The sequence below is a fragment of the Hyposmocoma kahamanoa genome, unplaced genomic scaffold (genome assembly GCF_003589595.1).
Source record: "Hyposmocoma kahamanoa isolate Upper Pololo Valley unplaced genomic scaffold, ASM358959v1 66, whole genome shotgun sequence".
Lineage (NCBI taxonomy): Eukaryota > Metazoa > Arthropoda > Insecta > Lepidoptera > Cosmopterigidae > Hyposmocoma > Hyposmocoma kahamanoa.
Window position 1 is genome coordinate 24,714,951 of NW_020653854.1, and position 26,260 is coordinate 24,741,210.

The 26,260-nt window shown below is 37.1% G+C and overlaps 1 protein-coding gene across 1 annotated transcript in view; it reads right to left on the reverse strand.

The window, feature by feature from the left end:
- The window catches only part of LOC113232025 (protein Lilipod), an 80,261-nt gene that overhangs the window by 8,384 nt on the left and 45,617 nt on the right, over window positions 1-26,260 (reverse strand). Inside the window, exons 5-9 of the mRNA XM_026466649.1 lie at window positions 23,916-24,068; window positions 11,011-11,207; window positions 8,729-8,890; window positions 7,390-7,621; window positions 1,129-1,285 (exon numbers count right to left, since the gene is read on the reverse strand). Coding sequence (XP_026322434.1) covers window positions 1,129-1,285; window positions 7,390-7,621; window positions 8,729-8,890; window positions 11,011-11,207; window positions 23,916-24,068 — 901 coding nt within the window. The remainder of the gene's footprint in view (window positions 1-1,128; window positions 1,286-7,389; window positions 7,622-8,728; window positions 8,891-11,010; window positions 11,208-23,915; window positions 24,069-26,260) is intronic.

Sequence of the window (26,260 nt, forward strand, 5' to 3'; positions counted from 1 at the left end):
GTACAATTAGTGTTGGGTAATATTCGGAAAAATTTCAAATAGTACAAATTCTTCTGAAAAATTGGAAAATCCAATTTGAAAACACATATTATGTTCTACTTTAGATATCGCACTATTAATACAATAGTGTATTAACTCAAAAAGTGTATTTTCTCAGAATCAACGAAAAACGAATTACTCGCTTCCCGTGAAAGATCTGTGTAAATTTATGTATAAGTTATTTCCTACTTGCCAAATATACATATTTAAAAATAAATGAGAAAAATAGTGTTATATTTTTGAATAAGGACAACTTTGGCCAGAACTAGCTCAGATAAAGCGTGTCTCATTTTGAGTTAATTAGTTAAGTAGACATATTTTAGTTGTTTTTTACAATATTCTAACGACGGTTTTATGGACGTGTGGAGAATCAAATTTTACGTTCAACAATGGTATAACCTTGAATTTCCCATATTTTTTAGTTATAACACTGTTGTAATAGCAGTGCGAATATGTTTTTTAAATTTTTATTTAGCTTTATAAAATAAAATTGAATAAACATTGTAAAATGTAAGTTTCTAATCCCTGGATTTTGAGTTTCAAAGTTCAGTAACTTCAACTTTTGACAGATGTCACTGTCAAATGCAGAAAAATATTCATTTTTCAAAGTGTGAATCTTTCATAACTCAACACTATGTACTATATCGTTACAAAAATGCTCTTTCATCGTTCCACAGCATACAACAATGATAAAATCACAGAAATTATGTAGAAGGAATAGTTATAAATTTTATCTCAAATCGGTTTTCAAATTGTGCAGCAGACGAACCTATCATAATATTTTTTATGGTGACCATCTCTAGATTTTTTTACAAATTAACCAACAGCACATGTTAAGAGTGTTGTTACATTTGCGTTTATACTTCAGTGTATTGTTCTTAATAGAAGCGGGTTAATAAAGCATTTTGCTTTTAGAACGATCGCGACGCTGAAGCATGCCGTTGAATGTAGTATTACCCTAAGTTTGTGAAGTTTCTCAATGGTTAAAAAAGTCTCATTTTGCCCCGCAGTCTAACTAAGGGGCTGATCTTTCGTCAGTTATTGAGGAAGGACACGCAATGTGCGACAGTGTTCACGTTTTCTACCAACCTGTTATACAACTCCCGTCGTACGCTGGCCGTGAATTTGCTCACGAGGCACAGGGTGACGGTAGCGGCGAATATTGCGTTGTATAGCAACACCAGTTTGAAGTTGCCGAGCCATTCTATGCGCCCGAATTCGCCTAGCAAGTCGAAGTTTGTTATACCTGTACAAGAAGATATGATTAAGTAATGAACATATAATTGATATAGTTCAATAGATATATAACAAAAACGGCTGTTTGCCAACAATGAAAACTGTTATGCTATTTTTTCAATAACCGTTATTGTACACTGTCGTCAGATAATCTGCTTTTCCGCTATTTTGTAGTGTTGCATACAACATGACAATGACAGCGAATGAATATTGTGTAGTGTTGCCAGATGGTTACATTTCATACATTTATCGTAACTTTTGAAGAAATTCAACAGTATTTGTTATTGTAAACCCTAAATAGTTTACGAACGCACCCAAATTAGACAAAAAAATAACACGGAGATGGCGCAAACAAAATAAATCAATTACTTACTGGTTGCTTTTTTTTTGAGCGAACTTATTTTGTATTTTTAGGATTTACAGTTTGAATTTTTAATGAATAAACCGATCTTGTAAAATGTAACTTTTGCACACAAAAATGTAACTTTTCTGGTAACGAAATGTAATTTTGGACTCAAGGGCCCTGGCAACACCACGGCAACACTGTTATGTAACCTGTTAAGAATAAGAATAAGAATAAGAATGATTTATTACTCTCGCCGAGACACACATGAACTTAAAAAAAAAAAATGCAATACAATATTATAAAATTAGACATTGAACACAATATAAATGCAATACAAAAATTTAAAAATAAAATAAAATAAAAGCACAGAGAAATTAATTGCAATTTTACAGGTACTGCAATTTACGAAACTTATTAATAAATGCGTGTCGCGGCGCAGGCAAACGGTACTTGCTCAGCTTTAAGCTACTGGTAGAAAAATCGACCAGTAGCGCTGGTTTTCAGCAAGCCCGATCTGAGTGAAGCACGGACTCGAGCGTAAACAATATTATACATACATAAATAATTCTGTGTAATAAATAATTGATTTCATAAAATAAAATATTTAAAGTAAATAATATATGTATGCAGTAATATGATAAATTTTATATGTTTACGAAATAAGTTTAAATATACACGTTAAATATTGGTGTAATAACAAGGATAAAACAAAAATTATGTAACAGACAATCTGATAGACAATACTGAAAATACGCGCTATTAATAGATTTAACTACAGAAATATAGATATAATGTGTATAGAACATAAAAACTCGAGCACAGGATAAACGAACACGGCAATAATGCTCACAGAGATGACTCACTCCGCTCGGGATCGGTCGCGTCATTTCGTGACGAAACAAATCTCTATTAAAAATTCATTATTAAAGTTATTATATTATTATCAATACAGTGAGTGCAAGAATAATGATAAATAAAAAGGAGTACAACGTTTTTGTAGTTCATCAGTGAACCAATTACTATTTCTAAGCAGTGTTAAACGAAAATTATAATAATTATATGGCTATGACGTCATGCGAGAACCCCGAACAGATTTACATTGGAAATAATGTAAGTAAAACATGGCTTCCATTTGAGGTATACACAATAGTTAAACAATGATTTCTATAAATATAATTAAAATTGAAATATTAATAAGGTAATTTCATTTCAGATATTATATGACGTAATAAATTTGCGTGCGTTACGTTTGTGAAATAGAAAAATAAATAAAATAAAAGAATATATATATTAATTACAATAGTGACCAATTTATCTCAACAAGAAACAACAATAAATGAAAATGCGCAATGCGTTATATGTTGCGCGGACGACGTGCCAGCACCTCGAGTCAAAATCAGCAAGGTAAGATAAATATATATAAATTAAATTTTTCATTTTTTTTTTTTATTACATGTTCTTTTGGTTGCCCAAAAGGTATGCCTTGTACTTAAATTTAAAAGTATTTACTGATTTCAGACTTCGAAGCGGCGGTGGCAAGTCATTCCAGCACTTCGAAGCGGCGAATTTGAAGCTGCCACGGAACGCATTAGTGCGATGTTTCGGGATCGCGAGCGACCAGGCTGAGTCCCTTGTGAACCGGCCCTTTACGTCACGAGACCAAACCAATTTCTCGGCCAGATAAGTCGGACTGTTACATTTTATTGTTCCGAACAATAATGTCGCTAAATGTAGCTCCCTTCGAACATTCATTTTTAAAATGTTTGCATCATTGATGTAAGGTGTAACGTGCGTGCGCGGTGGTATAGCGAAACAAAAGCGGGCGCAAGCGTTCTGTATCCGTTGCACTAGTTGCTTTGTATGGGTTAAAAGGCGCGGCCCATACACTACGTCCATGTAACTAAATTTAGATAGTACCAACGAATCGCAGAGTTTTATGCGAACATCTTGTCTAAGGTAATTTCTAATTTGGTACAACAGCTTGAGCCTATAAAAGCAGTTTCTAGCAACTCCTATTACGTGGTTCTCGAAACGAAGCGTTTCATCCATTAGCAAACCCAGGTTTCGAGCTTCACTGACCGCTTCAACATTTTCTCCTCTAATCACCAAAGATATACCTTGCCCTTTAATTTTCACTATCTGATTGCGAGTACCTAAAACCATATATTTAGATTTAGAACCATTAAGCACTAGTGAATTTGACTCAGCCCATGCAGCAATGTGTTCTAAATCATCATTTAGATATCTTACTGCATTTTGGGTATCACTTGGTTTAAAAGAGGTGTAAACTTGAATATCATCAGCGTAGATATGATACTGGCAATGTTTAATTTGGTGGACTATATCAGCGCTGTATATAATAAATAGGATAGGACCCAAAATTGAGCCCTGCGGCACACCTCTTTTGACGTCGCGACTGGCTGAAAACAATGCTGAACCATCATGATCATATACCTCTACATGCTGTGATCGATGCTTAAAGTAACTGCTAAACCATTTTATGGCAGACGCACTGAAACCGTAGTAATGCAGCTTGGATAGCAGTATATCTACACTAATGCAGTCGAAAGCACGAGAAAAGTCAAGTAGTGTCAATAACGTGCCCTGACCAATGTCTTGGGCCGATATGATGTCATCGACAACTTTGATCATTGATGTTGTAGTACTGTGACCCCTCCTGAAACCGGACTGTACCACGGGAAGCACTTTATTTGTCTCCAAAAAAATGTTGAGCTGCTTTGCCACGATTTTCTCCAAAATTTTTGATGCGCAAGGAAGTATGCTTATAGGCCTGACGTCCTTAAGTGAGGTGGTTATTTGTGGTTCAATCCCAGACAATGGCGTTAACGCAATGAAATCAAATCTGCTACTGTTATAAAGCTATTGTTGTTGTTGGCTATAACTAATAACCAATAAACCAAAACGAAATGGCAGTTTTTTGGCACCAATTGTATTTAAATTAATTGATATATTAACTGGCTGCCGATATCGAATATTAAAATAGAAATTATTCCAATTGCATAAAACACAAAATCGTAGTTTCTAATATATGACTTATAACAACAAGATAATAGATAACAATAAAATAATATCGAGTTCTTAGCTTTTCGCGATTGTTACACATAGGAAATGAAACTATTTTTCCGGATAGAAATCGCGTATATTTGTTTTTTCAAACAAACCGACATTTCGGGCCCTTTACATGGCCCATGGTCACGGTTGACTGAGTGAGTGAGTCAATCAATTTGAAGGAGAATTGAAAATTAGATTTCGGAATTGTAAATTTGCTTTATAGGTTATGTAAGAAAAAATTTCTAATCTCATGTATGAAATATCATCATTCATCATTCAGTACTGAATCACATATTTTTTATAGTAATCAGCAGCGAAATCGCAAAACCCATTTTATTATATAAAATCCAGTTATCCAACTGATTCAATTAAACAATTCGATTCATTCAATTAATTAATCGATTTGTAGTTTGGCAGCACAGGTTAGTTAGTTAGTTAGTTCGACAATGTAACTAGAGCCTAATGGAAACAATTGAAAAGTTTCTTTTTTGTTTTTGGCCAAAACTTCCAGAATTGAGGAAATTCTAGGAGCATATCTGTTACCCTGATAACGTGACTGTGCTACACCTCGACTACTATTGGTATACTGCCCTCTTTGTCATAACTAAAATGTTTGCATTTATCTGCATATCTGGGTGCACAATTTACCTAGCTTATTATATAAAACATTAAAAAAAAAGAAAAACCACAGCAGTTGTAAGCCTCACTTAGGGTCGTATTCTAGAACTATTCAATACTCAAGTCAGGATTTGAGTATGGTTTAAAGCACTCGAAATCATACTCAAGTCCCTGCCATTAGGGTCGTATTTCCAGTGCTTGTGTTTCCTAACTAAGAGTCAAAGAAATGCTCATTTAGTGCTCTCATTGCCGAAATCACACTCGTATTGAAAAGATGAAGCTATTTTTCCGGATTTAAATTGCATATATTTATGGTGACCCTGGGTTTAATAAGGGCCCGAAACGTTAGTTTGTTTGAAAAACAAATATACGCGATTTAAAACCGGAAAAATAGTTTCATTTATTACATAAAATGTTGAAATTATGACATGAACTCATTATGCCTGTTATTAGTACGGGTCGGGGTTAGAACCAAAAGCGAATTGTTTCTAAGATACTTAGATGATGCATTTCGGTAACTTTCGAGATAATGGCACCTTAATTTTTTTGCTAGTAAAAATGTCAATCAGGTACGCTGATTTTTGTTAACAATAAATATGAAACTGAATAAGATGTAAAGAAACCGCCTAAGAGTCTATACAACATATGGTTTTGGTTGATAACGCATAACAGTGAATGTTGAATCAATCATTTTGGAAAAAATATATGTATAGCAAAATTTATGATACGTTACACTGATTACTATACAGTGTGAAAACACGATTCCTAACAATTGTCACGATAGTAAAAAACACAAAGTTACTTTGAAATTTTACAAGAAAACCGCTGTATTCAATAGGTACATTACATATACCAATGATTTTTTTTTCTATCAACCGAACTAAATATAACACTGTACAGTATACGATATATATTTTTCATATGATTTTAATTTCGTTCGTAACAAAATAAATTCTGAAATAAAGACAGTGTGACCCGAGCAAAATGAACCGTATTAGAATGGGAAAAAAATCAATTCGCGCTGAGGCATTATAGACTCTTAAGGGGGTTGTAGATCTCGTTTCGCTGATTCTAGATATTTTAATAACTCAATTTCCCAAATGTCGATTACGTTCATTGACCTCAGGGGGCCTACCACAACCTCTTAAAACAATGTTACTTTAACCTTACATTGACTTTTCGTACCATGACGCGCATAAAGTAAGCTTATTATAATGTTAAAACTATGTTTTATTGGCAGCTTTGTGACTATTCATTTACTCAATTCGTACTATGACGCGACTTTAAAATTAAAGTAATATTATTCTTATGTCAAATTTAGCAATGTTAAAATAGCTACTCGGACGCAGTGGAACCAATATTAATTTCGAATTTATTGTTTAAATATTGATTTGTAATGATTAAAAGTTAAGTTGAACTTATTTATTTACATAAATCTCTTCAATATTTTGTTTATTTTTTTAATTTAATAGTACATAGGAAATAATTTCTCGTTAAATAAAAATACGCAACGTTTATTTCGTAAAATTATGACAGCGACACCTAAATGCTCCTTGGCGACACTAACAGTTGACATTAGACTATAATTCCGAATTCACAATGTGACTATCAAGACTCAGCTTGTTTTATTAATTTTTCTTCATGAAAATGCGGAATGCGGCGGTTTTCTTTTTTTAACCGTTTAAATTCTCTGAATGTAAATAACATTAAGTCCTTAAATATTATACTACGATAAGACGATTCGGACTATCAAAAAAGAAAGAGATGGCATTATATATTTCATATAGCGTTATTTCTTTCCCATTTTTAGTAAGGAATAGACAATATTGGGAAATCATTCTTTCAATCACTTTAGCAATAATACATTATTTGGTTGACAGGTTTGTCACGGTACAAATATGAGTACTATTATAATAACCCTACTTTAAGCTTACATTGAAATAAGATTGTTTTTGGAAAGGTTATGTTAGGTCCCAAGGTCAATGATTACGTAACTTATGTCAGTCAAGCAGGGCAGTATAACTGGAGACAAACCGCTTGATGTTATGGAATATAAAACAAAGGGAAGAAAATGCTACCTAATATCTTGACCAGCAGCGGCTGCGCGGTGGAATGCGCGAGCAGCACGGCGGCCAGCGCTATGATGCGCGCGAGTGGCGTGCGGCGCGCGCGTGGCAGCAGCCGCAGCGCGCGCAGCGGCGCCCAGAGCCCCGTCAGCGATGCGCAGTGCAAGTACAAAATCAGGAACGCCTCTAGAGTCGCTCCTGCCCAGCCCAGTTTCGACAACGACGCTATACCGAGCGTGAATTGCTGCAACGTCAAATTATTTTTGCGCTTGAAAAGAAGCCGGAAATGCTAAAAATTCAGGTCTTAATTTAAGACGATTTACAGTCAATATGAGAAATTTTACAAGATTCTATCACACATTTAGCAAAGGAAGCTTACGTCGAATATCGCCCACATTTTACACTTTATTTTGGTTTCGGCCCAGTAATGATTTCCCAAACCTTCGGACATTTTTTTTTATACCAAGTGACGGGACGAACATCGTGCACCTGCTGGTAAGCGACACGCCTGTCCATAGCAGTCGCAATGCCTCTCAGAGCTTTAAATAACAAAGATCTGAGGGGCACTGCCACTGTGCCCCTCACTCTGAGATATAAGTTGAATCCCATGTGCTTGCAATTTCCGGAACGCAGTAATGCTTACTGTTTGGCGGCAGAAATAGGTAAGATGGCAGTACTTCCCTGGACGAACTTTTTCACAAGGATCTTTACTGCTACCACAAACTTCCATATACAGGGTTATTTGTAAAACAGTAACAACCTCTCTGGACTATATTACTAACATTATAAACAACTTTTATTCAATGACATTTTTACAAAATTTAAGAAAATTGCCAACAATATACTTTTAATTTCTTGTTATACTATCTAATAGTTTTTCGATCTGTATTTGATGGTAAGTTATTTAGCAACGTCTCCAACATGTTGTCATTCTTAAAAACCATTTTGGTGGTGGGCGCTTTCTTTTGCTACCGCACAGAGTTATCTCGCTCACCACCCGCTTAGGCAAGATAAAAAAAAAATCATTTTTATATTAACTTAACACATAAATTAACAAGGAAAAAAATGTATACATGAATGCAGTGTTTTGTATAGATAATTCAGGTTCTTTTTTTTAAATGCGGTAGCACCCAAGGACTCTTCAGCGCCCAGGGGGGGCGTTAGGGACCGCTTTGAGAAACTATGGTTTAGCGCCATCATTTTTAATTTTGTACGACGAAACCAAATGATGAAAAAAATTATGGAACCAAAATTTGTTTTTTATGATGTTAGTAACATAGCCCTGAGAGATTGCTTGTATTTTACAAATACCCTGTATATGTATGTGACTGTGATATATTTGTTGACTTACCCGAGTGCTAAGAGGCAGTGCCTTGATGCCGATGAGTAGCTCCAGAGTGTTCTGTAGTACCATAAGCACGGTGATAGTAGTCAACGCGAGCAGCAGCAGCATCGCTAAAGGGTACACCACGTTGCGTTGAAACGATGACGTCTTGCGTTGGCTTTCTACTTCCTGAAAAGACATCGGTTCATTCCCTTGATGTGGGTTTTGATTTTCGTAGTAATATCTACTGATGCTCAATAGAGGGCGTTAGTGCATGAGGATATCACCACCGTTTCGTTGTCCAAAAGTCGGGTTTTCAGGTGAAGTGACGCCCAAAAATGGCATTTTTACAAAGTTATACCTCCAATGAACATAACGTCAAAAATTTTGTTTTCATCTCACTAACTCGGAAAGGCTTTCTTTCTCATTAGAAATCCGCGTGCAAAAGTGTTTTTTGGCACGCCAGCGTCGAAAAGGTCTTTGAAATTCGAACTTGACGATGGACTGTGGTGCACGCACATAACTTTTTCTTTCGATGACAAAAAACGTTTAATTACGTTACCTATTTATGTAATATAAATCCGTTGGTACATTTTATTCTTATTTTTGTTGACATTAAATTGACAATGATAACTAATTGTGTTTATCAAATTATTTTAATTCGTCGAAGTACTAAAATAATTTCAATAATCACACAAAATAAAAGTACAAGCAAGAATAAAAATTTATGAGGTATAAATTCAGAACGCATCCGAAGATAATTTTTGCCTGTAATTAAAAAAACAGATGTTTTTTCAACTGTTTTTCTTTCATATACCATTTTCCTCGCTTTAGTGAGGTGAGAAGTTGTGTGTTTTGCTCGGCAGCAAAGTTGTTTAACGTCTCGTGCCTTGAAACCCTCGCTACACTCCGGAATCTATTTTTGACTCGCTTCGCTCGTAGTTCAATCTTAGCTGCCTTCGCTTGCACTACACTTGCGTAAGCACTCGCGTCAAACAACAACTTTGCAGCCTTGCATACAAAACTTACAAATAACTATTGTTATCTGTTTTTATTTTGTTTCTTTATTTCTTAACAAAATACATTTTTTTCGAATTCTGTTTTTTTTTGTTTCTATATTTCTTTCACAAAATTTGGGGACCATAATTTAGTAAATAAAATAAGGCTGTTTACATTAAAAACAGGAAACGAGTTCGTCAGAAACAATTACTGTCAAATAAGTTATACCTACTCGACTAGATTAAAAGACGCATGATACGAATGAAGCTTCATACCTGAAATTGTCATTTAATTGGGTCGTGTATTACTATTTGACAGTAATTGTTTCGGATGGATATCGGACAGAGAACGAGAGAAGACCCCTAGTTCACGAGAAGTCACATTTATTTGTCTCGTGAGTTTGAGTGAAGTTTGTGGTTCTCTATGTGTCTAAAAATATTAACACAAATATGCAACACAAAGAAAAATTAAAAAATACGCGATTACATTCATATTTTTAGATCCGAATAAATAGTTTCAATTCCAATATCAATGCATTTAAGAATACGCAATAGAGCAGCTGGTGTACGATTCGGATTACGTAGTTTCCGCGTGCTAGTCGATCGTAAAATCGTTAGAAGCGATAACTCGTGACTAACACCGCAAACCACGGTCTGTTAACTTTATCTTGCAATGCTCATAATTCTTATACGTCATTACGCTGTAATGCCATTTCTTTGTCAAAATAGGACCAATGGCATTTCTTTGACAAAATACAACCACACAAATTACCTCGTCTCAGAGAACTCCCTGTATCAGAGCAACGAAATATATTCCGGGGCTCAAAACACCCGAAACCAGAATCAACTGGACTTAGTTAAACAAAAAGGACCCAATGCACATCCGGTCACTTTCAAGACAGTTTGAAGTTTAAAACTGTTTCTCACTCTTGATTTATTTTCAAAACTTATAATGTCATATAACTCCAGAGATATTTATTTATGTTTATATGTTAGATTTTTTTTGCTGATCTAAGAGGTTAGACTTTAGGAACCGTTTGATAAATATAACTAATTTTTTGATAATTTTGTGGATTGGATCCGTCTTGCTTAATTACGTCCAATTTAGATTTGTCAAGTAGTTCCTAATGGGAATCGAGCCCGGGTTCTCCTCATCCACCACCCACTGTGAAAACCGAGCAATTTACTTTTTTTTATATGACGCCGACGGGACGAACAAGTCGACTGATGGTAAACGATACGCCTGTCCATAACAGTTGCAGTGCCACTCAGACTTTTAAAACACAAAAATCTGATCACTAGCACTCTTACCTTTCTAGCAGCAACAATTCGTTGCAATCGCTCATTTAATCCAGCTTGCAATGCGCCGTTCCTCAGCCGCAGAAGCGGCGTGTCCTTGCAGACAGGAGACGAGCTCATGCTGTTGGACATCGAGATGTCAGGGTTCACTGGTGCTGATATGTCGCCACTATCGGGGTACATTGGTTCTGGAGATATGTAGCCTACACCTGTGAATAAAAACAAACTAATATGTAACCAAAATACAAAGACCATAATATAACATAGTTCAAGATTCAATTTTTTTCGTAACTATTGGCCACAGCGAGAATCGAAGTCGCGACCTCCTCCATTTAGACTCCACAGTGCTAACTGCTGGGCCACTGATGTCAAATCAATATATTTTTTTTTTTAAATCGTTTATTCCAAAAAAAGTACTTTTGGCTACAAATTCAAAGCCCGCCAAACTGCAGAGCAGTTTATTGGCGGAGACACATTCTCATCACAAGCTATAAACCTACCTATATATCGACTAATCCGTAGAACAAAGATCTATGTGCAACACTACTTGTTCTCAGGACCGTAGATTTCGTTCGTTCTTTTTCGCTGTGGATGACAGATCGACCGTTGTTCGATTTTATATTTCCGAAATGAAATAAGGTACATAAATTCTCAAACACCTTAACGTAGGCCTTAGTTTGAATAAGGAAATTATTCTCGTAACGTACTTATTCACTTTTCGCTATATAATCACATCGGACTCTGTTCTTCGGATAAGTCGATATATATGTATGTGCCTACCTTACCTACCGTACGTCATAAAATACACTCACATAGATATATCAGAATCAATAGTACAAAGCTTAGTAATCTGAGATTTGTGATAACAATTTCTTTCTAGCTTTCTTTTTAAAAGTTAATTTAGATAAATTATCTTCGTCAACATTCAGATCATTATATATGACAGCTATGAAATAATCTTTAGTTCTTTGACGAAAGTAATTTACGGTTCTAGGTACAATATATTCTTTATTATTAACAGATCTAGTGATATAAAAATGTTCAGCGCAATTCTTAAACTCGTCCCTTCTGTATTCCTCCAAAGCTAATACATAACAAATCGAGAGTAATTTCACATAGTTTTTGTCACATTTTTATCCACCAACAATTTCAAGTACCTTATTTATAGTTGCTTAATTTGTTCTAAATATAAAATGAGTGATTATTTTGTGTTACGGCGAGTCACTGGAGCTGCGGAGGGGAAGCGGGAAAATGTGTTTCGCTAGATCAAATTGTTTAGGTATTTACTATTAAATAACGGTCTCACAAAAAAACATACGACACACCTAAGAATATTTTCTAAAGAATGTGCTAATAATGTGTTACACAATATATAATACTTTATCCAGTCGTAAAAAATCCTGAAAACAGGCTAAAATACAGGTCTAAAACTAAATATATAAGAATAAAATATCTAACTTTGTACATAATTTTTTATATGGAGATATTTCTCTTTAAGTACTACAGAGAGCCTGCTAAATTTTTGTTTTCAACTGAAGCAAATTTAAAAGGACGGAAATGTGTTTTTCTTTCAGATGTATCAATATATCGGTACCCTACACCGATAACTCCCAAAATGTTCCATATCCACCACAAGGGGTCCGCTCCAAACTACAAGGAGTCCATTTCTTTCATCATCAGTCCATTTAACTGCCTCCGCGGCCGAACGGTTACCATGCCTGCCAAGCAGAGGTCCCAGGTTCGATTCCCGGACCAGGAGAAATATTTGTAAAGCCTACATTTATTTCTCTCGTGAGTTTGGGTGTAATTTGTGGTTGTCTATGTGTGTGTCCATGACACCCGCGACACAGGGTTTCCCTAGTGCGGGGCTATGTTGAGTGTTTGCGTTATTTCAACGAAAAGTAATTTGTGGAAAGCCTGAAGTTTATGGAATAACGGAAAGTGGGTGAAATCCAATAAATCAGATTCATCCTCTAATTTGCCACCCTTCGCGGTGAAAAATTTTCTTCAAATTTGAATGGGACCACTAATGAGGTACCGCCTTTCCAACAAAACAAGAATAATCGAAATCGGTTCACAGATGTCAGAGTTATCGTGTAACAAAAAAATACAGACGATTTAATATTAGTATTTAACAGATGATTCTTTGTCGACATTTTACATTACTCCTCGACGGCAAAATTTGTTCATATTGTTGGGCAGCATGACCCTCTGCAGATGTCGCAACCCTGATCACCGTGATATATGAAGCAATATATTAATGGGTTGTAGTCTCGAATGCGTTCCGTATGTAAGTCATGTGCCGATACGCTTCGCCAAGTTGGAGACGTCATAGTTTTTAATTAGAATCGGTGATAGAATTATGTTTGTTCTAGAATTCAATTTGTGCAAAAATCTCTTTGATTCTCCCTCTGAGTCACCGAACAAAATTCTAACTCACCCTCCATAACGTTTATGAAACTAGAAAACGGACACTGGCAGAATAGAGACTAAGTAGTCTCACAAGCCATTCATTAAGAAAAAAAAAGAATTATGGTAAAACAATTTAATATTGACTTTTCATATACTTAGTTATCTTTCTGTTATTTCTCTCTGTAAGGATCTACCGATATTTTCGAAATGCAAACGCTTCTATACATATACCTTGTTCATTCTAACCGATGGTATATAAACCTGATCACTTATCATCATTGTCAACCCATCATATTAGCCGCAGCCGGACACAAGTGGCTTCTAAAGAGAAGGTTTACGACGTTCAAAGAACCACAAAAGTTCAAAGTTAAGGTTCGCCCAAAAGGTAATTGAAGGCGTCGTCTCCGAAATTAGAATCACCGATAAGAAAGTGATATGACAATTTAGAAGTGAAACTGGGTGAGGCTGCCATCCAAGAGGTGGGTTGGGATCATCACGCAGTGGATGCCTGATATGTATCAATGCAGACGCGATGATGATGTAGATGTATGTAATATGCTGTAAGCAGTAGAGGTCCTTGTGAAAGAGCTCGTCGAGGGAAGTACTGCCACCTTACCTATTTCTGCTGCCAAGCAGTAATGTTAGCATTACTGTCTTCCGGTTTTGAAGGGTAAGAGTGCTGGTGAAATTACAGGCACAAGGGACTTGTCAACTTGACAACTGCAACTGTTATGGACAGGCGTGTACCTTACCATCAGGCGCACGACTTGTTCGTCCCGTTGCTTGACATTACAAAAAAAAAGATGGCGAGATGATTTGGATACAAACATTATGCAAGGGTTGACCGGAAGTGGTACAACATCGCGAGGTATAAGAAAATACCGATTTAAGCACAACAGACTGCGAAACTAAAATCGGACCGGGTAGGTAACGTGACAAGGATGCCCCGAAAGAATTAGAGAATTAGAATAATAATAGAATAAGAGAAATCCGGAATTCGAAAAAGTATTTAATTAATATTTGGTGGTTTTAACAATACATGTATCTATATATGTGGAAGACCTTTCCGACCTATGCTTATAACCAATACACAATTATCGTCAGCAACATGCTAAAAACATCTTCCACTTTGTATTGACATTGGTAGAGCTATTGTGATATTAATATTATCATCAATTTATATTTGTTTACAAATAAACTGCACAAATCAATAGACAATTGGTATGTTATTGTATCTCTATGTCAGCAATTTCTTACGCAATCTCCTTTGGAATATTAAATATCGGGACAAGTCTGCTATAGCCAAGTTTCCCAATAAAGTTATAAATCAAATATGTCTGAGGTGTTTTTCAAGTACGGCTCCGGTTCGTAGGAATGCTGTTCCCGCCTTCAGAAGGCCTAAATAACTAGAATATATTAAGTTTAATGTACAGCCAGTAAAGCATTGTTTTCGATAATTAATTGCGCATTACTTACTTATACCGCAGTCTGGCACAAGATACTTGCAACTTGTCCCCCAACGGCCGCCAACGCATAGGTTATATTAAAGACCCTTATTAATAATTCCATATCGAATTCAGGATTGGTATTAAGGGCCTTACTGAAAACGGTTGTAGCTCAAAGAACGCTTGCTTCTCAAGATGGAGATGTCGACAAGTATGACTTTAAGCAGAGAACAAATAAGTAACGAGAACGGACACTCTCCGCCCCTCCCTAGCTTTAGACACCGCACCACGCCCCGCACATTGCCGGTCACATTGACTGAACGACAACAAGGCTGCCGGCGAACCGTTTTCACGCGAAGACGGCTTTGATATTTGAATATAGTTTTCAATGAGTTAATATATAACATCATTTTTCGTTACTATTTTAATGGTCGTGAATTGTGCTGTGACGGCTGTTTATCATCATTTTCCGAAAGATGAAACGAAGTAGGTAAGGAAAAAACTTATGTCTGAGAGTCATTCAGCTATTGTTTTCTTCATTTATTTACTGCAAAGTAATATATGTATGTATAAAAAATATAGATTTATTAAATCAATATAATGAGGCGTCATGACTTCGTGAGCTAGTGGGCAAGGATTCTCGAATTTGCAATTCATATTGCCTATAAATATTACGTAAGTAGCGAATATATCTAATTATTAACTAAGTAATGATGATCAACTTGAACTCGCAATTTCAAATACCTTGGTTACCTTATTTAAAAGCTTCAATATTACTCTAGTTAGTGAGTTAATGAAAAATATGATATTATATCGATATAAATACATAATAGACATGTGTAATTATTAGGATTCTGGATTCTATTAATAAAATCATAGATATTAGATTCGCGTTAGCATTTTCGCTATGTTGCCGTTCTGATCACGTAACGTAATAGTGCAAGACAGTGATGGGTAACCTTGCCACCTCACGCACACATTTGCGCGTGTGCAGATTGCGCCTTGCTGTATGTAGTAGTAGTAGGTAAATAATTTTCGACCGTTGTATAGAGTGTCCGGGGTGTCTAACAGTGAAGGGAAACATAGTCATGAAACTTGTTGTAGAAGCATGTTGAAGGAGGTAGTTGTATAGAGTGTCCGGGGTGTCTAACAGTGAAGGGAAACATAGTCATGAAACTTGTTGTAGAAGCATGTTGAAGGAGGCAGTTGTATAGAGTGTCCGGGGTGTCTAACAGTGAAGGGAAACATAGTCATGAAACTTGTTGTAGAAGCATGTTGAAGGAGGTTTGGAATCATTGGAAAACTGAGAACTTGCATTGGGCCAGTGTGGTGGCCCTTGGCCTAAGTCTCTCTCCTTAGAAAACGTAAAATGGGTAGATGGTGATGATGATTAAGATCTTAAGGCAACAGTCTTTAGAAACATAAATCACTTCAGTAGGGCTAGGTCGACAGGGCGCGACTTGCGCCAGAGCGACATAACACGCGAGATACTGCTATTCTCGCAAAGAGATCTTGTCTTGCTAACCCAACAGGGCTAGGGGAGTCACGCACTTCGTAAGAGCGAACAAGTAGTACCTTTCGCATTTCGCGGCTCGTAAAAACGCGGCTCACCACAGGTCAGCAACGAATCGGTTTCCTGCGAATTTCCGATCGCGTCCGCACTCATGCCGACGACGACGACTGATCCTGGTCTAGAAACAACTAGCCAACAACGGTCGCAGTTGATACAACTTTAAATAGCTTTGGTTGATTCCACATAACAATAAAAGCAGTGAAATTCCGTTTGAAAACACGTTTCCTAACAATTTTCACGATAGAAGAAAAAAAAACACAAACTTACTTCGAAATTCTACAAGAAAACCGCTGTATTTACTAGGTACATATATCAATGACGTTTTTTCTATCAACCGAACGAAATAGAACACGTATACTATATTACATACATTTGTCGAATGACTTTAATGCCGTTCGTAAAAAAAAAAATTCAAATATAAAGCCAGTGTCCCTGACTCTCGATTCAAGCAAAATGAACCGTATTAGTACGGGATAAATTGGAATCTGTGCTGAGGTAGTATCGGCTCTTAACGGCGAATCGGCTTAGATTTACGTATAGTGCAACAGGTGCGGCTTTATCTAGGGGCGCCGAGAGCCGCTCGCGACGCCTCCAAAGTGCCTACGTCCTTCGCGGCGCAAGCTAAATAAACGGGCTATTGCTGTCCAACGCATTTTTTTTTAAATAATAACGCACACACTCTACATAGCCTCGCACTAGGGAAACTGTGTCGCGGGTGTCATGGACACATACATAGACAACCACAATTACACCCAAAGTCACGAGAGAAATAAATGTAAGCCATACAAATATTTCACCCGGACCAGGATTCGAATCTGGGACCTCTGTGTGGCAATCCGGCATGGTAACCGTTCGACCATGGAGGCAGTTAAATTATTATAATTACACCAATTGCACCCAAATTTCCGATCACTGAGAAAAATGTGAATAATCCTTTATACCAGAGGGCGCCAGGATATAAGCGCCGGCGCTTCTGAGTGTTATATCCGATACACACTTAACATCGGGCTTAAGCTATGTTAATTGTTACGGACCGAAGTTTCCTTATGCCTTTGTCTCTGAATATCATATCAAGATGGCAAAGTACAATTCAAAGTTAGTATATGAAGACCCAAAATTAAAGAAGTGTCAACACGATAAGGAAAACCAACGGTATAAGATATGGAACTTTAACTAGGTTATTGTAACAGATTAATATATAAACCAACAGTGTTTAGGAATCAAAACGTAGCCTGACTAAGCGGTCGTGGTAATTGGTAATTATAATTTTGAGGCGCAGTTCTGTTTGTCGTGTATCTAATAATAGAAGCAAATGCGTTGTTTTGTCCTTTTATGTGTTTTGAATGTAGATTCATCAAAAGAACGTAACGTTATTAGCTATACGTACTTACATAGAATTTAACGGTAGTTCGTAATTTCAAGAATTTTTGGAATATCTTTAATTTTTGTTGTTGCTTTTTTTATAAAATCAAGTGACGGGACTAACAAGTCCTGTGACTGGTGGTAAGCTACACGCCTGTCCATAACCGCTGCAGTTCCACTCAGAGCTTTGGCACTGCGCCCGTCCCCTGAGACTTAGGTTAAAGTTAGAAGTTACTTTAACTTATTCGGATTTTGTTTTTTGCTGGCCCTTACAAGGTAGATTGATCCTTGCATTCACTAGTTGGTGCCCGCGGCTTCTGGCAAAAGTACTTTTCTTTTTAAACAATAACAAAACCTAAAAACTGGATAACAACTACAAATATAGCTGCCTCTGTGGCCGAACGGTTACCATGCCGGACTGCCACGCAGGGGTACCACGTTCGATTCCCGGGCCGGGAGAAATATTTGTACGGCCTACCTTTATGTATCTCGTGAGTTTGGGTGTAATTTGTGGTTGTCTATGTGTGTGTCCATGGCACTCGCGACATGTTGGGTGTGTGCGTTATTATTATTATTATTATTATATATTTTAAGCCCAGGCAGTAAATACGACGAGAACTGTAATAGCAAATTACAATAACAGACAACAACACATACTCAGCCAATACAAAATAAAATTTATTTTAAAATGCCAGATCAAAATTAGAAACATAATTTTAGCTATGAAATAAGTAGTCGAGAGATATTTTTATAGAATAATGCAAACGCATCAAGGGCGAAACGGTTTAGGAGAGGCACATGGGACTTGTCAACTACGTAAGCGTATCGCTTACCACCAGGCGCACGAATTGTTCGTCTTGTCACGTGTGATGTCACCAATCCGCATTGAAGCAGCGTGGTGGACAAAATATGGATTAAACTTAAAGGAGACACGTGTCCAGCAGTGTGACGTATAAGAAGTTGTTTATAATTATGAGCCAACAACAAACTGTCAAGAACAAAGTAAAAAAAAGCAATAATAATTTTGTGAAGTAACGCACACAAGGCCGAGAACTATTCTAGTCACGATGCAAGCAGGAAGAATTTTAGTAAAAGATTTTTTTATAAAGCTTTTTGTTCACATCTCTATTTGCAGACCAACAACAGATTACACTACGTTTTTAGGGTTTCGTAGTCCAATCACTATTCCGTCATGAATGTAATCACAATAAACGACAGCCAAATGAGGGTTGGAAATTCAAACACCGTTTTCTCTTCGTTGTGAACCTTTTTCGACGTGCAGGATTCATAACGATGTTTTCCTTCACCGAGTTGTTACTATTCGATTAATGTGTATATTGTGAATAAAAAAAAAATAACGGCACGTTCAACTACGCAATATGTCGTATATTACTTATTTATGTACATTGACTTACAATTATATGGACGACGGGTCTAATACAAAAACCACGAAAAAAATGTCCCAAGTCAACCTATTTAAACGTAGTGACATGTAAAGGAATATGAAAAAGCTAAAACGTTGAATTTAAATTGTAATGTCATCGCAGTACTGTCTAATTTTGCTTGCTACGCCGTCAGTCGAACAAACGAAAACTAAAGCGTGAATGACGCTCTGTATACGATTTTAACGCCCTATAAGTTTGGACACTTTTTAGCGCGGACCCGACGTCCATATAATTTACCAACGGATTAAACCAACGGATTTATGTTACATAAACATTGACTTACAATGTTTATGTAACATAAATCCGTTGGTATATTTTATTCTTATTATTGTTGACATTAAATTGACAATGATAACTAATTTTGTTTATTAAATTATTTAAATTCGTCGAAGAACTAAAATAATTTCAATAATCACTTAATCACATAAAATAAAAGTACAAGCAAGAATAAAAATTGATAAGGTGTAAATTCAGAACGCATCCGAATATAAACTTTTTGTTTTAATTACAAAAACTGATATTCAACCCTGACGTTGGCGAAACGACGGAGCCATAGATACAAAAATAATAAATAATAAATAACGCGCACACTCAACATAGCCCCGCACTAGGTAAACCCTGTGTCGCGGGTGCCATGGACACACATATAGACAACCACAAATTACACCCAAACTCACGAGAGAAATAATTGTAGGCCATACAAACATTTCTCCCGGCCCGGGACCTCTGCGTGGCAGTCCGGCATGGTAACCGTTCGGCCACAGAGGCAGTTAAGTTGAAGTTGAAAACTAATGTTTTAAAGTTCAACTGTTTTTCGTTCATCTACCATTTCTTCGCAGTAGTGAGATGAAAAGTTGTATGTTTCGCTCGGCAGCAAAGTTGTTTTGCGTCTCGTGCCTTGAAACCCTCGCTACGCTCAGGAACCTACTTTTGACTCGCTTCCCTCGTGGTTCAATCTGAGCTTCCTTCGCTTGCTCAGGTTTCAATATAAACACTCGCATCAAACTATTTAGCAGCCTTGCAAAACAAATAATAATTTTATAAAAATAAAAACGGACCTAAAAAGTTTCTGGAGTTACATCTATTGAAAGTGACAAGTTTTATTGACATCGGTTACAGGAAAGTGCGCGAAACCCGATTCACCCCCTAGTTTACACGACAGAGAATATAGGTGTAATATATATTCTTCAAATTTAAGAGCAGGAAAAGGAATCATTAAAATCGGTTCACAAATGCCATAGTAATCACGTACCGTACACTAAAAAAAAACAGTCAAATTGAGAACCTCCTTCTTTGAAGTCGGTTACAATAATTTTGAAAGCATCTTTCAAGAAGTAGGTCAAAGTCATAGGTATATGCCACCACTACATTTGCGATACTAAAACTACCGCTCATAACTTTGCAAATAGAATAGGGTTGTAGTCAGTGACAAGGCCATAATAATAATATAAGGAACGATTGTCGTAACGATCCGCCGTTTCAGACTGATCGAAGAGATTAATCGATAGTGTACGTTTTATGTCGTTAACAATTGACTTGAACGCCAAAGGAGTATTGACAGATCGATACGAATATCGCGACGTTCGATCGAAATCAGGAATCGTCTGTATATGGGGCCCTTTAGCGGCGACTGTGTATTCGACTTATTCCCGCACTATTTGAATTGATATTTCGGCCTGAGGATTTAAAATGTCCACTTCTTCAAAGAACGTTACATATCATAAGGTGCGTTGAAAGAACGGAAGAAAAAACAATGGAAGTGCTTTAAGCCTCGATTACCATCAGAACCGCTGTCGCCAAAACTCACACATTCACAATTTGAAACACTATGAAATCTTGATAATAATTGGTCGTTGTTTCAAATTGAAAAAGAAATAACAAATTATGGACTGTTAATATAATTTAAACTTTACCCTGTTGGCATATAATTGAACATTCCATCCATCAAAACCTATTAATGCAGTTACGTTTTGATTTTATATTGAAATTTCAATCAATGTGCTGCCATCTAGCTGTTGATAGCTGAACGACGACGAATTCGAGATGTTACTTATTATCTAAAAAAAGAAGCGACCATATTGCAGCGGTATATACCTATAAGGTGTATTTTCATTTCTTGTAACACTAAAATGATTACGATAAACAGAAAATTTAAAATTTATTAAAGTTAAACAAAACAAGACTTAACGATGATACGAAAATCCTTGGATATATAATATTACAAATGCGACTGTCATTTTTGCACTCTAAGCCAACGAAATAAGGCATTTTTATACGATTTTCGAGGTTTTGCGGAGTTAATTGACACGACCATAACGTGTAAAGCTAAAAACTGGGCTCAAGTTTGCGGAACTCCGCGAACTGTTGGCACACGTGACACGCAAACTAAGCACTTCTACTATATTTATTGTTCTGTGGTTGAAATGACGCGCGACGACGGAAAGCATCGGACAAGACGAAGCGGGGAGGGTTGCTGCGGTGCGCGTAAGTAATAGGCGTTACGTTGCGACATCGCATTGCTCGTGTGGCACTCAGTACGTTGAAATCATTGCAATACGACGACACAATGCGCCGGCAGCGCCCCTGTGAATTCGCTTTAACAAATTTCAACTGAACAATTGAAGTGTATTCCTTTGTTTATAAGCGAAACATTTACCATCAACGCCCCTTGAATAACATTAAATAAATCATATACCTAATACATAACGAGTTCTTAGATTTTCGTGATAGTTACACATAGGAAATGAAACTATTTGCCCGGATTTAAATCGCGTAGATTTGGTTTTTCAAACAAACCGACGACGTCAACAGTGACCATGGGACCTATAAAGGGCCCGAACGTCGGTTTGTTTGAAAAAACAAATATACGCGATTTAAATCCGGAAAAATAGTTTCATTTCCTATACCTTATACAATTCCATTTTGCGTAAACTACATTTTCGTCTTTACGACAGTATAATCCGCTTGATTGCTTTAGTTTACTACATTTCGCGTAGGTAGATAATGTCTACGTTTTACGAGTTACGCGAATTCGCAATGATGTTTCGAATTTGCAGCTTTTTTACGTTGCTTATTTGTTTTAATAAAGCTTTTTAGTTCACTTAATCTATTTAAACTCGCGCTCAAGCACGAGAATTGTGGTAAAACGAAGAATGTACTTGTTTATATCAAAACACTTACATCCTACGTTTTCTGGTATTCGGTTGCATTGTGTTGTGGTCATGAATAATCTTTCTTTCTTTCAGAATAGTGTGCGACTATGCTAGCAAAGCCGTGGAGGTCATTTACCCGACATGCTTCACCACACATAACCCTATACCATGTACTTCATGGATCAATAAATAAAAAATACAATTTTTAATTATAAACCTGTACGTTCCATCAAAATTACTTCTTTCGTGAATTTTAAGACACTTTTTAGTTAGCTAGTGGCAAAACCAGCACGGACTTTTTGGCAAATACATTGGTCTGAAAAATAATTGTCCCAAATTACGACAATTAGAACTGCGGCAATATTATGCTCAGTCCATACAACAACAAAAAAAAAGATGGCCTCAAGTATACTACTAATTCCGGCCGTTGTTTAAAAATGTATTACTTTGTCCTACTCTCATTTATTTATTTTCATTTGGGGAGCTTACAGCTGTTTTTACAGTGCAATTCCATGTAAACAATCGCCTGCCAATTAAAAGCTTTCACATATGAACGTAAAAAATAATACAAACTAAATAATCTTGGTCTTTGACGAATCGTCAGAAGGCCGGACTCGAGGTGTGTCAGCGAGGCATGTAGCGAAGAGTCTTGGGATTAAAACTGTCAAATCTCGTGTGGAACAGCATGTTGCGCTCCAAAACACAAATCGTTGACGTTGGACAAAAAGCCGCCAGCCTGAAACGACACTGGACCGAGCTCGTCTGCCGCAAGTGAAGCGAGCTGTGGGCAAAGACCACTTCGGAGTGGATCCCACCTATCGCATTAGGAGACGTGGAAGTCCCAAATGGCGAGGTCATGACGAGCTCAGATGCTCGTATGAGATCTTGGCCTGTAGCGGCGTTAAATCCCGATACGCGGAAGAAGGAAAGGGAGAAGAAGAGGAGAAGAAGAAGAAGAAGGGAGGTCTTTGCCCTGTAGTGGGATAGTAACGGCTGAAAAATGAAAATGGAGAACATAAACAACTATCGCCCACAGTCACTCGATAAGAAGTTATTGTTTTGATTATGAATACAAAGATCGAACACGAAAATTTTCAACAGAAAAATTTCCTCAACCCGGTGGGACGTGAATCCACGTCCATGCTGCACCGTTGCATTGCTCTAACCATCTGAGCCACGGGTCCAGTTACCGAGTCGTTGAAATTGTCCTATGTGCTTTTGTTATAGATCTTTGTACTGACTTTTCGGCATTCGTCGCCGCTAAAAAAAAACTCAATAAATAAGTTATTAACTCTGTTGCAGAACTTACAGACCGATGAAGATCGATGCGATCGTCAGCATAGAGTCAATTAGATAATGCTAACGCTAACCTATTACAATACACGCACTAAGTCGATGTGAATCACGCATCCGTGTGTATTTCCGAATCACTGTGGGTGATCCCGCCTAATTACGTAAGTATACGATGAGCGTAATGAGCTAGGGTCATTAAGCCACGCGTGGAAATGCATGATGATGTAATTCTCACCACTGGCAACCGCATTGTTGATCCGTCGTTTAAGTGTATCTTCTTCGAAAGAGTACACGTAGTACTCTTCGTTGAGATCTCGGAGGAACTGCGGCTTCACTAGCACTGCGCTTACGACGCCGAACAGACGCACGAAGCCCAGTGGGGTGAATACTGAGGACAAACGACACATGATTAGTTTCTTAATAGGAAAATGATTACTAAATGGAACCGAAGATAATCACACCAATTACTTGGTCTCACAGTGGCGAATTCTGTGTATTATGGTACCAGAGCAACGAAATTCACGACAGGGCTCTAAACCACTTTAGAAAAGTTCATTTTCCAAATATTTCGTACCAGGAATCAAATTCGCGACCTCTTTATTCAGTACAGTACATTGCAAACAGCTGGGCCGTCGAGGTCGCCAACAAAAATGTCAAGTATATTGCAAACACAACAGAACGTTTTGTAATTTTATCAAATACCCTAAGCAGCAATATTTGACGCTCGTCGAGGGTCAAATATTGCTTGATCATAGCCTGAGCCTAATTACTACTGTCATTAGTGCCATCGATTACCGGCACCAATCCTCTGCAAACTAGCTAACCCTTGCTAATAGTACAGTCAAAAAATCATCGTTAAATTCTCTCTATCTGGATCTGGCGTATACAAAGTTAGGGTAAAATAAAAATGTAATAATATCCGATACTTAAACTAATTACCAAAGTTATTTAATAAGCATAAGTAATGTACCTACTACAAAGGAAACACAATAAGCTTTAAAATAGTACTCTGTTATCCCTTTCTTTCACCATCTGCAGTATAGCAAAGCAAATAGCGCAAACACATTACATTACATCTACATTCGTATGTTTATTACAACAAGCATATTATAATGGTATTCCCAAAGACCTGGCTGAGTGCCTATGCGCTTCTACGATACAAACACCTCCGTGGCTTCACCTAAACGTTTTGACAGCTGTTCAAATGATTTAACGACACTTGCATAACACAGGTGCAATTGCAACGTCACTTGTTTATGAATTTTAATATAATAAATATGTACAATAGCCTTGAAAGTAAAGCAGATCTTTAAAACAAACATATTGTAAGTGTGTGTCAACAAATACCGTATATTGTTCAAAACGTAATCATATTAATTGTGCCTTGATAAACTGCTTACTAGTGTCAATTATAGCAGAAAATAATACGCCTTACTGTAGGGGCCGTAAAAACCAACCTTCAAGAATTAAATATAATAAAATAGTAATCACGATATTCAAAAGAACTAGCGTCACACCTACCTGTGGAACTAAACTTAGTAGCTAGCAGTAGAGCTCCTTGGGTAGAAGTTTGTCGAGTGAATTACTGCCACCTTATCTATTTGTGCCGCCAAACAGTAATGTGTGCATTATTGCGTTGCTGTTTTTAATGGTAAGGGCGCGTTCCCATTATGTCGTGACGACAGATAGTCGTGCAGTTTAAAGTGTCGTTGCTTGTGTATTTAAATGAAGTTGTTCACGTATAGTAAAACACGATTAACTGTCGTTCACGACTTTCTTGACGTTACGACGACAGACTGTTGTGATAATGGTAAGAGCAAGAAGGACAGTCGTATGACGATAAATAAAACGTCACGATAAAAATGTGACGACACATAATCGTAGCTTCAAACGATTCTGTCGTGCAAACGACAAGACCGATAAATTGTCGTCAGGATCTAGTGAGAACAGCTAGACACGACTCGTTCAATCGTTCGACGATAAAATAAACTTTCACGACATAGTCACGCCAGATAGTCGTGATAAGGGTAGCAGGTTAGACGCGACAGTCGTCCAACGACAAATAAAACGTCACGACATAAAGGTGAAATTACAAACACATGGAACTTGTCGACTTATGTCTCAGGGTGACGGGCGCAGTGACAGTGCCCTTAGATTTTTGCGATTTAAAGCTCCGAGTGGCACTGTAACTGCTATGGATAGGCGTGTCACTTACCACCAGGCGCTTGACTTGTTCGTCCCGTCACTTGGTACCATAAAAAAATAATAATCTACATTTCACATTCGTTGCGAGTATGAACAGATCAGAGATCTAAATTATATTATACTGAACTATCTGTAGGCCTATACCCAGCAGTGGGTGTTCATCATCATTCATCATTCTTCTTCTCGTTGGTTCTGACTGAAAACCAGCGCCTTAGGGAACTGATAGGCATGTGCTCAGTCAGCGCCATATCACTGCTATTACAAAAAATGTTTTATTTTTCCGGCTGTATTCGATCTGTATTTGTGTCATACTAGTGAATAAAGTGTTTATCTATCTCATTCTGTGTTTATTTCTCTTCCACGTTCTCCTCTCTA